The 12,639-nt window shown below is 41.8% G+C and overlaps 1 protein-coding gene across 2 annotated transcripts in view; it reads right to left on the bottom strand.

The window, feature by feature from the left end:
* Positions 1 to 12,639, bottom strand: part of AFF3 (ALF transcription elongation factor 3) — a 365,042-nt gene that overhangs the window by 190,251 nt on the left and 162,152 nt on the right. For both annotated transcript variants that reach the window (XM_064143584.1, XM_064143583.1), the window contains exon 4: positions 12,592 to 12,636. In XM_064143584.1, coding sequence (XP_063999654.1) covers positions 12,592 to 12,636 — 45 coding nt within the window. The remainder of the gene's footprint in view (positions 1 to 12,591; positions 12,637 to 12,639) is intronic.

Consider the following 12,639-nt stretch of genomic DNA (forward strand, 5'->3'; position numbering starts at 1 on the left):
AATAGTTCTCACCCAAGGAAACTAAAGGTTAAGGGCCATTTTTTTAAGCCCTGCCTCTTTATGTGTCTAAATTTGGATAGTGAAAATCCCAGGGGAAAAAAAAACAAACAAAACAAAAAAAAAACCCCAACAACAACCAAACAAAAAAAACCACCAACAACAACCAACAAAAAGCAAGCAAACACACAAACAAAACCCCCAACAAACAAACCCCAAACCCAGCCAGACCAGATACTAATCCTGGGTCTTAAAAAAATCACAGTGACTCCTGTAAGACTCCAAGAAACCATAGATACAGGCAAGTTGTATAGAAGAGAGCCTGAGGGCAGCTCCCTGAGCAAGGAGACACCAGGGAGGATGAAAAACACAGCTGCCCAGGACAGCAGGGAGACAGAAAACCAGGACGAGCCTGGAAGACAGCGTGGAAATGACATATTTGGATGCAAGGGAGCTGAGGAGTGACAGCAAAACACAACGTGGGAATTTGGAAAAGGCAAAGCATGAAGATCTTTTATTGCTTTGTCTAGAGATGCATGCTGCTTCTGAAGCTAATGGGAAAACCTTTCTAACCATTTACTTTTTTTTTTTTTTTTCAATTACTACAACTACCTGAAGGGAGGCTGTAGCCAGGTGAGGGTTGGTCTCTTCTCCCAGGCAACCAGCGACAGAACAAGGGGACACAGTCTCAAGTTGTGCTGGGGAGAAGTATAGGTTTGATGTTAGGAGGAAGTTCTTCCCAGAGAGAGTGATTGGCATTGGAATGGGCTGCCCAGGGAGGTGGTGGAGTCACCGTCCCAGGAGGTGTTCAAGAAAAGACTGGATGAGGCACTTAGTGCTGGGTGCTAAGGCTGGACTGGATGATCTTGGAGGTCTCTTCCAACCTGGTTGATTCTATGATTCTATGACTGCAGAATCTGCAGTGGTCACACACCCTGGATAACATGATGCATATGGAATTTGCATAGCCTACTCAGGCTAATGGATGTCAGCCCCATGTCTTGGGGCCAAATGAAGCAGGCTGAAGACAGTCCATGTGCCTGGGAAAAGTCTGAAGTTCCTGGAAGTGCAAAATTGAGCTCATGTCCCTGTCACCAGAAAAAAAAGGTTTCTTTAAGCATCACCTTTCCTACTCTGAGAAGCTGCTGCAGCTTCCTCCTTCCCCATCTGATGAACAAGAGAGGTAACCAGCTGCCTCGGCAGCAACTATATTTAGCAGTCTGTTCTGCTACTGATGTACATATACCTGAATCCTACTGACTATAATGAGAATTATTCTGACAAACCACAAGGAAAATAGGCCTTTTAGGATTTAGTTCGTACTAATGAAATGTCTAAGGAAAATTACCCCCTTTTTGTTCATGTTAAATTATTCCAACTTTTCATTAATATTCATTAAGTTTCCAAAGGTTGGCATTTTTAGCAAAAAAATTAGTTTTTACTGACATAAAAAAGCCACCCAGATAAATGAAGAAAATGTTTACTCAATTTAATAGGCACAATTCTCTCTTTTGGTGCTCAATTCAGCATCAGGATCTGAAGTCAACAAAGGTTGGATCAGGGTCTGCAATATTTTTAATTGGGCTCTTCTCATTTACACTGGAATATGTTGGAAACTCAGGGTTATAATAAACCATTACATATGCATACATGAGATGCTAGGAAAATGAATAATGTCTTAAATCTGCTCAGTATTTATTCAGTATTCACAAGCAAATAACAAAAAACTTGATAATATTAATGAAAAAAAGCCTGTGGAAAACCCACACAGCTGGAGAGAAACTTTTCTGCTGTGTGAAACCCACTTTCTCTCCCACCATGCTATTGTTATTGCTCCGAATAACTTTTCCCCCCCCAAGAGTAAAGTGACAGGTTTGCAATTTCTCTACAAAATTGCATGTTTTTTAACTGAAGTTTGTATGTAAGCCCTTTAATGTCTGGGTGCCTTTAAGTATAGGCAATATTCTTGCAACAAATAGAAAATTTTAATTAAATTAATTCTGCTGGCAAAAATTAAATGTGACCTTTCTTTACCATCTTCATTACGACCTGTACACCGGTCCTTTTTGGATGGCTGAGTCAGAATCCCACCATTTAAGGTGACTTCAATAACTGGTACATGAAATAATTGGGTCTTTCCCAAGTACCTCACTTCTAAAACACACCTGATAGCATTTTACTTCCTAAGCTACTAAATCCAGCATAACTCTAAGAATGACAGAATGCACCATATGCAGTAAATGCCATTTAGTGCTACTCATAAAGCACAGGCATGAAGGCATTTTGTTGAGAACTTGATCGGTATTCAGTCAGTCTCTCTTAAAATATTCTATTAACAGTGCTTTGCATCCTGTAGACAAATTACTGTGCATGTTCTTACCTTTCCTTCAAAAACAGTTTTACCCTTTCAATTTTCAAAGGGAAAAACCTAACTCGCTATGTCCCAAGGGCAACAAACTACAATGGCAAGAAGATGCCAAAATATAGAGAATGAAAAATGCTAGAGGTTTTCAATCACCATTTTTTTGCAGTGTGGCCAGTATTCTCCAAGGTCTTTTGAGCTTTTATAGAATCACAGAATCGTGGAATCAACCAGGTTGGAAGAGACCTCCAAGATCATCTACTTCAACTGAGCACCCAGCCCTAGCCAGTCAACTAGACCATGGCACTAAGTGCCTCAGCCAGGCTTTTCTTGAACACCTCCAGGGATAGCAACTCCACCACCTCCCTGGGCAGCCCATTCCAATGCCAATCACTCTCTCTGGGAAGAACTTCCTCCTAACATCCAGCCGATACCTCCACCGGCACAACCTGAGACTGTGTCCCCTTGTTGTATTGCTGGTTCTCTGGGAGAAGAGACCAACCCTCACCTAGGTACAGCCTCCCTTCAGGTAGTTGTAGACAGCAACGAGGTCACCCTTGAGCCTCATCTTCTCCAGGCTAAAAAACCCCAGCTCCCTCAGCCTCTCCTCACAGGGTTTGTGTTCCAGACCGCTCACCAGCTTCATCACCCTTCTCTGGACATGTTCCAGTACCTCAACATCTCTCTTGAATTGAGGAGCCCAGAACTGGACACAAGGCACAAGAACACTTTTGGCATAAGGCAGGAGGAAGCTCAGAGTCCACTGTGTAGAAGATCTAGACCATGCCTCTGCTAGCACACCGACAGCACCATGTAGCTGAGAGCTGGCCCACAACTGTGCATATCATTAAATATCTGACACCAGAACAGTTCTCACTCAGGTCAGCTCTTGCAGCGATAACCCCTACATGCCCAGGAGCCTCCCAACAGGCAGTATGGGTGAAGCTACTCTGCTTTGTGGCTGTAAGAGAGTTTAGCTCTCTGGACATGAGCTATGCTATGCCGATTGGCCTCAGGGTAAGAAAGCAGTAATTAGTGCTTTCTACTTATTAGTATAGACATTGCAATGGAATATTCTTGAAAATGATTTAATTTCCTTTTAGCAGACTCCTCTTTTCTCCAACAATTTCTTTAAAGTCTTCCTGCCAAGTGAAATTAACTGCTAACTCATGCGCTCCTCTTAAATATGATTAAGATTAAGAGAAGAATATTTGTCTCAGCTCCTAGATGAGGAAAGCTACCTCTCTCAGACATAAACAGCAGAGCTGGCACCTTCTGGGGCAGTGCAAAATGTGACAGTTGTGAGTAAGTTCCAGTTGTGGAAAATCAGGCACCAAAGAGGTGTCCTCTAGATGAAAGGACGTCTGCTGAAAACATGAGTACAGAAGACTGGTCTCTTCTTACAGGTAAATAGTAACAGAAGAAGAGGAAATGGTCTCAAGTTGCAGTTGGGTAGGTTTAGATGAGTTGTTAGGGAAAAACATTTCACAGGAAGAGTGGTCAGGCATTGGAATGGGTGGATCAGGGAGGCAGGTGGTTGAGTTACCAACCCTAGATGTGTTTAAAAGTCTTTTGGATACGGTTTAGAATGAACTTTGTAGAGTAAGGATATCAGTTGGACTTGGTGATCCTGAGGGTCTTTTCCAACCGGAATGTTTCTGTGATTCTGTGAAAGGTGCATGGGCAAAATACATGTACAGCATCATCCACTGAAACTCACGTGCAGGTTCTCAGAGGTGTATTGAAAGGTGGGGATGGCAGTAGGCCTGTCAGCCTTTGGGCTCACAAGGTAAACCAGGGCCGTGTCCATAGATGTCAGGACCTGTGGGGCAATGACTGCCTGGCTCTGCAGCTACAGCTGCAGTCTGCAACCAAGAAGACATGCATACTATGGAAAGCCTTCTGCCTCTCCCTGCACGACTCCACAGCCATCACTGGAAAGATGGTGAAGAAATGGGGACATTAATGTGGGTGGAAAATGCATCATATAGCAGCATCTACTCCTATTGTCTGATGAGTCTGCTTCTTTAATGCTCATTTAATCAAGGAATAAAACACTGTTATCACAGGGTTTACTGGAGGGTTCCATCATCTCAAGTCACACCTCCTTTGCGGTCCAACATCTTTTTGAGTAAATTCAGAGAGAAAGTAGGTTGATCTCTAAACATGGCAGCTGAAGGCATCGAACTTCAGGCTCCCAGCAGTGTGAATACCTGCTACTACCCAAATTTTATTCTTCTTTCATTAGTACTGATAGCACAGGGTTTTTTCATATTGATATTCATAATTCCATTGGCCTCAGAGGAGCTATGGCAGGGATATACAAAACAAAGATCTGTCTGGCTCTTTGCCATTAATAATGGGGAATCATTTCTCTGTACTGGAAAAAGATGGTGATTGTGTCTCTTCTCCAGATTGGTAAAATACTCTAAACAGAGGGAAAAATTAGTAAGTATTTTACTGTATTATTTTTGTCTAGCAGAAAGGCTGTGTAATTCACTCTGGATTCTCTCTTGCTTTGTCAAATAACAGGGTTTATACACTCACTACAAAACAGCAATTTTGAACATTAATTCCACCACATTAGCACAATAGTGTTTCACCAGCTTTTTTCATACTGGCCTGCCTTTGCCTAACACAATGCCTTTGCACATCGGCTACTTGTGTTCTAAAAATAAAATGGGTCTCTTTCCTCTGTACCACCCTATTCAACTCAAAACAGATCAGATTTTGTTGTATTTGAAAACGTTGCTGCCCCAGCATGTGTGTAGCAAGTGCCCAGAAAGTACCTCCATGTTCTGCATCAGGAACTGGAAGACTGAAAGGAAAATCACTCTGAGTGACAATTGTCTGATTCCCACTACCTTGATACTCCTAAGTGTTTAGCTTGGTCTCCTATTTACACTAAACTATTTCCAATTTTTCCTTTTTCATGGACACAGAGATTTATTAAGTTCAAGGTATAAATATACAGCATGCATCAAACCTCAAACCCCTTTGAGACACAATTTTCAACAACAGTGCCAGCAGCAAAAATCCAAGTGTGACAACTCAGGGGGGCTGTTGATGTACAAATAACTAATTAAGTTGACATTACCACTGTTAGCACAGTATTTTAGTGTCATTTTACATGGCACTCTCTACCTCTGACTCAGTATATTAAGGGCCAGGGAAATGATGTTTACATGTCAGTGTTTAATGTTTCGGCTATGAAGGTTTATTGACAGGTGAAAATCACTGTGTGGGCAATAAAAAGGATGTACCAGGCACCGTGCCCAGAGCAGGAACAGCTTCCGTTCAGATGAGCTGACACCAATTAACAGGTCACCTGGACCTTTCTCCTCTCAGCCTTTTGGATGGAGAAAGAGGTAACGGAGACCCTGGCTGCAGTGGACACAGAGAAAGTCCAAAGCATCACATACAGATGGATGTATCCTGAAAGCTGACAAGGTGTCAGAAGTCAAGGGGATGATAGTGTATGTAAGTATGCCTGCTCTGTAGTCAACACAGCCCATGTGGACAAAGCCAAAATAAATCTTTAATTATCTCTGGTAGTGCTACTAATTTTGCTTTAACACACTGTACTGTATGAACTGCTCATTCTCATCGAGAAAGTGGCATTTCTGCAACTTACAGAAGCTTTACAGTGCTGCCATCCTCACCACCAGCAGTATCCAGGCTGGCTGGAGGAAAGCTGTCCTAGGTAAACCACTGCAGACAGCAGCTGATGTAGGAAAGATACTGTACAAATTAGCTGGATGTCACAATGTGGTAAGAAGGGCAATGCTAGTAGGTGGAGGATGGATTAGATGGCTTGAACTATGACTCAAAGTTCTCGGGATTTCTTGGATGAAATGAGAGATTCTCCGAGCTCTCTTGGGCATGCCTTTTCATTTGTTTGAGTAAGAAAACAAAAAAGAGCAATACTGAAGAAATTCAAAGAAAGTACACATTGGCCAAAAAAAAAAAAAAAAGTTTAATTGCTCTGAAATGTAGGATATAAAATGTGAAATTTTCCTGAAAGACTGAAATGAAAACATGCAAATGTTATGCATCTGATACATGTTTAATATTTAGGAGTACTTCTGCATTCAGTGATACCAAGAAAGACAGTGTTAGCAAACTGGGGCTGCTTCTAAGTCTCCGTACCTTCTCCTTCCCCTACTAACCCTTTTGCCTGAGGTTGCTGAGTCCATCCTGAAAATGTTCCAAGACATTCCCACCAGGCTTAGTCTCAAAAGCCAACCCAAATTTTACCATGCAGCTGCCATGCTGAAGGTGACCTTCTCATCTCCCTCCCAAAGTCGCCCAGCAATTTCTTTCCAGCAGTGACAATGCAATAGAACACTCTGCTAGTGCAGAGACAGCTATTGCACTAGTGCTGTGTAGCAAAGTGGGCCTCGTTCCACCTGTAGGTTTTTCCCTCTGCTTTGGAAAGCACGAGGAGTGTTTAGAAATATATTGCTGATTACCATATTTGTGTTCTGTAATTCTTCACATGTCCAACTCCACCAGGAGCTTAACTGCAGCCAGTGGGATCTTGCAGTCATTAACATTTACAAGGCAGCAGTTCACAGTTGTTGAACTAACAACCTACCTCTAAGAAACTGATTTTTCTCCCCTCTAAGTATTGACACGTGCTCCGCTGACTGTGATGCTTATTCACAGTGACAGCGTGCTTGGTAGGATTTCATGTTTTCACAGGATTTGTCTTGTGCAGACAGTTTCTAATTTACCTCTGCTCTTGTTTTAATTCAATCAGCTGACGGAGTGCAGCTGATCTCACAGCACATATGGCTTTTCAGGTTTGAAAAAAAACCTGAATATTTGATGGGTTGATCCTTAATGCTTTCTGCTAAAGAATTAGCAAGCCTGCTAATGAGCCAAGGGATCCCAAGTGGGGAAGGAGGAAAATACAGAAAGAGCTCCAGTTTAATTCTGTTTTTAATGTTGTACTTTATATACACTGATTATTTTCACAGGATAGATTCAAGCAAATTATTCATCAAAGCATTAACACTTAAAATGTCATGTTTTCATAAGTTGATGTGCTGTAGCCATTGGGAGTCACAACCTATCTGCAAAGCCACCAGTGGGTGTTTATCCCTGGGGGAGGAGGCCTGTGACACCAAGAAGACCTGTCCTTGAAGCGCTGTTTGCAGTTATAGTCTCAGTCCTTTCACTGCCTCCTCAACTGCTTTTTCTAGCTTCCCTGAAAGAAACTTATACCTGGCTGCCACCACACACCCCATCCTGCTTCCTCACTGTTCCATGTTATCCCAAAGGAGGTGGCTTCTTCCATGTCAGCTGGCTGTGCTTAGTTTTTCTCCAGCCCTTCCTCTGCATTCTTGTTGCTCCATTAGCTTCCCACTGTCTCCACATCCTGCATCCAGACCCTGTTTGCTGGCCAAACACTCAAAACTATGTCTGTCTCAATGGGCATTCAACAACACCTCTCATGTCAACACAAAATAAAACCAGTGAATTCACAAGGAAGATCTTCAATAATTAAAAGCTCAGCTTGCCTGTGGGTTTCCTTTCAATGAAGCTACTGCAACTCTAGGAAATCACAGCTAAGACTAAGAATAGCCAGATCAATCTCCAGCCACTTATCTCACAAACCAAGAACTGCTTGCATTTGACACACTCCTTTTCTCCTTAAATCCGTAGCAAATAGACTGAGAGTGCATCCAATATTGGTTGCAACAGTTAGCTTAGTGGAGATGCAGGACTCCTCCTGCTCCCATCTTTTTGCAGGTACTACAGCAAAATAAATGTTTACTCCAAACCCCACCAGTCATAAAAAAAAGTACATGGCTCCATACACTAATTAAATCAAATAGAAATCAGTCAAAATTACTAATCTTGCTCAGCAAGCCTGTGTTTTATCAAGGAAGTGAACAGGTTAGCTTTGGTGTTGTCTCAGGAACTCAGGTAGCAACTGCTCCAGGCAAGGTGGAATAAAGGATGTTTGTGTAGACTTAACTCTTATTTTCTGCTTCAAAGTTTTCTATTATGTCCTCCATCAACAATGCAAAAGCTTAAAAGGCATTGCCTTTTACAACTACTGTCAAATAACAAGGCTCTTCTCTCCTGATTTGACATTACATCTACAACTTGGCCCTACTGGAGTTATTTACATTGCAGGCTTTCTTAGAAGTTTCTCTGTCCTCGATGTGTGTGACTGCAGCTGGACAGAGAAGTCACTACACTTTGAAGAAGTAACTATAAATTAGTTCATGGGGTTAGATGAGATTCAGGATTCCTGTAGTGATTATAAAGTCAGGAGGAGTCCTTACAACAGCTCAAATCTCCACGGGGTTACTGTCTTGTTAATCAACCTCCTTCAGGACTGGAAGCTATCCTGTGTCTCAGCTCTTGCAAGCTTTCTCTGGAAACTGCAGTTTCGTGCTGAAGAATCTGTCAATTTATGAAGTCTATGGAGCTCTGATACATTCAGTAAAACATCATCAAAAAAGGCTAGACTTAAGCTGTGGCACCCTGCATTGCACCAGACAGCTCAGAGACAAAATATGCATGTCACAGTTAGTGCAAAATAAGATTTGGTGATTTTAAAGTTATGCCCTAATTGATTTTGCAGTCCAGGTCCAAATGTTAGCTCTGTCCTGAAACCAGAGGTTGACAAGATCTATGCACATACTAGTACTTGCCTTCTCTCACTTCCTGATGGAAGGAAACACAGAGGAACAGATGGAGCAGTCTTAGGGCACACTTTCTACTGCCCTTGGTCTTGATAGGAAACAGGGACATGCTGTGGAAGTACCTATGCTCTGGAAAAAGTCACAGCCTGACTTCCGCAGGGAACACGCTATCTAGAAACAGAGGATGTTTTCTCCTTTGTGTTACACAAGAGACAGCTAAAATAGGGTGCAAAGTTTCTTAAAAAGATAAATGTTAAGCATCTTCCTCCTTTTGCTGATGCTCCGTACAGCAGAGTGGCCTTTCCTACACTAAACACATTGCAATGTGCCTGCCACCTTTTCTGAGGGGAAAACAGGGACTGCAGCTCCTGTGGCTTTTCATTGATTGCCTTTGGAGCTACATACACTGTGTCAGAAAAAGCATCTAAACTTTGGCTTTACTATGTGAACAGTGCCTCCAACAAAAACAATGGAAATGGCATTCCTTACAAACGACCTGTTCTAGAAAACCAGAAAGCCTGCGTTGAAACAAAATGGATCTGTTCAGGATGAAAAGAGGGCATGGAGAGGACTGGAAAACTGCAGATGCCAGTAACTTAAGAAGAGAGTAGCAGTGGCACATTATTTCTGGTTTGGGTTTTTTTCTGTTTTCACTGATTACCAGCAACAGCAAACAGTGCTGACCTGGATTAGTACTTCCAGAACATCTAAGTACTGCTTTTGTACAACACAGCAGTTTCCTGACACAGAAAGTTCATTTTTCAAGACAAAAGAGAGCACATGGACATATCTGACCTGGCCAAGGGCCAAGTGGAACAACACTCAAGCATGAAAAACAGTGGTATATCCCTGACCATACCACTGTTTTTCTACCTCCTTTGTGAAAAAGGAGGCTCTTATGAGAGGATCTGAAGGCAGGTATGGAATTAACTGGGAAAGTTTCTCAGATCTGATGTGAAGCACAGGAGGATTTATTTGATGTAAAACTAAGCAAAACTGTGACAGAGGCTGGCATCGCCAGGCAAGCTAAAGTGGGAGCTAATATGTTACCCTGGACTGGTAGACTTGAAGCCTTAAAATCAGAGACAAATAGCTGTACTTGATGTGATAGAGAAGGAGATGACTGGTGAGATGTAAAGACAAATGTCTTTGGGCAAGATGTCAAGCTAGAAAATGATCTGTGCAGCAGCATGAATTGAGGTGGGTAACACTGCATTTGTCAAAGCCTAGGAAAGGATGCTGCAGCAATCAAGGTGCGTAATGAGAATGCAGACCTGAGACTTACATCTTTGTGAGTGGAGAGCTTCAGCTAGAAATGCTATGGAGTTACAGTCTCAAAGATTTATGTGTAGTCTTAGGCACAGGGACATAAGGAAAGTTCAGAATAGAAAGTGATAACCAGTTTGTAGACCTACAGGATGGGCAGATTGGAGAGGTTATCCGTGATGGCTGAGTGCTTATGTGAGGACAAGAGCTTGAGGATGAAAACAGTATGTTCTTTATTTTAGCTGTACTAAGCCTCAGCAGATAGCAAGAGACTGATGAAAAGTTTAGTTGTTTTATTCATTCTTTAAGCAAAGAATTTATGAAGTGCTCACAAATAAAAATGTCACAGTATCACAGTATCACAGTATCATCAGGGTTGGAAGAGACCTCACAGATCATCAAGTCCAACCCTTCACCACACAGCTCAAGGCTAGACCATGGCACCAAGTGCCACGTCCAATCCTGCCTTGAACAGCTCCAGGGACGGCGACTCCACCACCTCCCCGGGCAGCCCATTCCAGTGTCCAATGACTCTCTCAGTGAAGAACTTTCTCCTCATCTCCAGCCTAACTCTCCCCTGGCGCAGCCTGAGGCTGTGTCCTCTCGTTCTGGCGCTGGCCACCTGAGAGAAGAGAGCAACCTCCTCCTGGCCACAACCACCCTTCAGGTAGTTGTAGACAGCAATAAGGTCACCCCTGAGCCTCCTCTTCTCCAGGCTAAACAATCCCAGCTCCCTCAGCCTCTCCTCGTAGGGCTGTGCTCAAGGCCTCTCACCAGCCTCGTCGCCCTTCTCTGGACACGCTCAAGCATCTCAACGTCCCTTTTAAACTGTCTAAGGATGTTCTGAAGCTTCACAGAAATATTTCTTGAGGAATGCTCACAAGAAGGAAATTAAAAAATAGAGATCAGCAGCTGTATTCACTGGTTTGGAGATGCACCTCAACATCTGTAGTCATACAGTGCATTTTTCTTCCCAGATGATGTTTCTTATGTACCTATGTACCCCTGCATGGAAGGTACCATATCTCTTCTTACATATCTTGCCTAATCACATAAGCCAAATTGCACAACCTATGGAGAAAGAGTAGCTTCTCTAACTGCCTGTTTTACAGGCTTTGTGTAAAAAGGGGTGAATGAGCCTCACATCCCATCATATACTTAGTGCATCGTGAAAAACGTAAAAAGCCCTCATGAATGATACTGTCTACTGCTAATTTGTAACAAAACAGCAGGGACCGAGGCTAAGGCTTGTTGAATATGCAATTAAATCCTACAAAAGCCTACTTTGTAAATGTTAGCTGAGTAAAAGCTCTGACAGCGGAGTCATAAGCAATACATCATTACCCTTCGATAAACTCTTTGTCCAGTTTAAGAATTAAAAGCTGTATTTAATATATTCAGGAAGAATGGAGAAATGCCTTTAGAAAGGACAGCCTTAATGCACTACTAATCTCTAAACCAAATATTTATAGCCAGATAGTTTATAAACAACCTGAAATATTTGAGTAGTGCATATCCAAGAAGTGGAAGTCTGCACAGTAATAGGGACGTTTTACCATTCAATCTACCTTGCTTGGTGTTTCAATTACTGTTATATCAGATTTATGAGCATTGTGAATTGTCAAATTACGTTAAGAAAAAGGACTCAAAAAATCACTAGTTAAAATACGTGACAAGGTTTCATTGTTTATAAATTTCCCTGCCTCAGAAAATAATCAATATCAAAGTTGATTCAAGCCAAGATCTGTCTGGATGTGTGTTAATTTGCTCCCTGAAAATAAACTAGAAATTACTAAGATAAAAGAAATAATAATGAAATATGGAAATAACCATGGATTTTGCACATTGTCATTATATAATGGACATAATGGACATAATGACATTACATAATGGATTCTAATTAAATCCAGGTGGAAAATGACCTTCCTAGACCTCCCTTCAAAATTAAGATTTTTGACAGTCATGATTAATGGAAACATGCACTTTGCATGGTTTGTAAACCTGAAACATCATTGTACATTTCAGTTTATAATTTATCCCATTATCTGCTTCTGCATGCATGAAGGTCAGCCGTGCCGGCACAAAGTAGCAGTGAAATCCAGAGGGTCTGGAAGGCTGTTTTCACAGATTTTTCAATTATTTTTCATAAGGAAGTAATTTTGCCTATTTGTTTTCCCTAGAAAGATGATAGTCTAAAAGAATAATATTTTTAACAGTAGTAATTGCTATACTCCTGTTATTCTCTTGCCTTTGCAGTGTAAACAAAATGGTACTGGAAAACAAAGTGTTCTTAAGGATTCCTACCCGTAATATTTCTTCAATGCAGCTGTTATCTCCTGTCCCACTGTCCTG

Source organism: Pogoniulus pusillus, chromosome 5 (genome assembly GCF_015220805.1).
Source record: "Pogoniulus pusillus isolate bPogPus1 chromosome 5, bPogPus1.pri, whole genome shotgun sequence".
NCBI classification, from domain to species: domain Eukaryota; kingdom Metazoa; phylum Chordata; class Aves; order Piciformes; family Lybiidae; genus Pogoniulus; species Pogoniulus pusillus.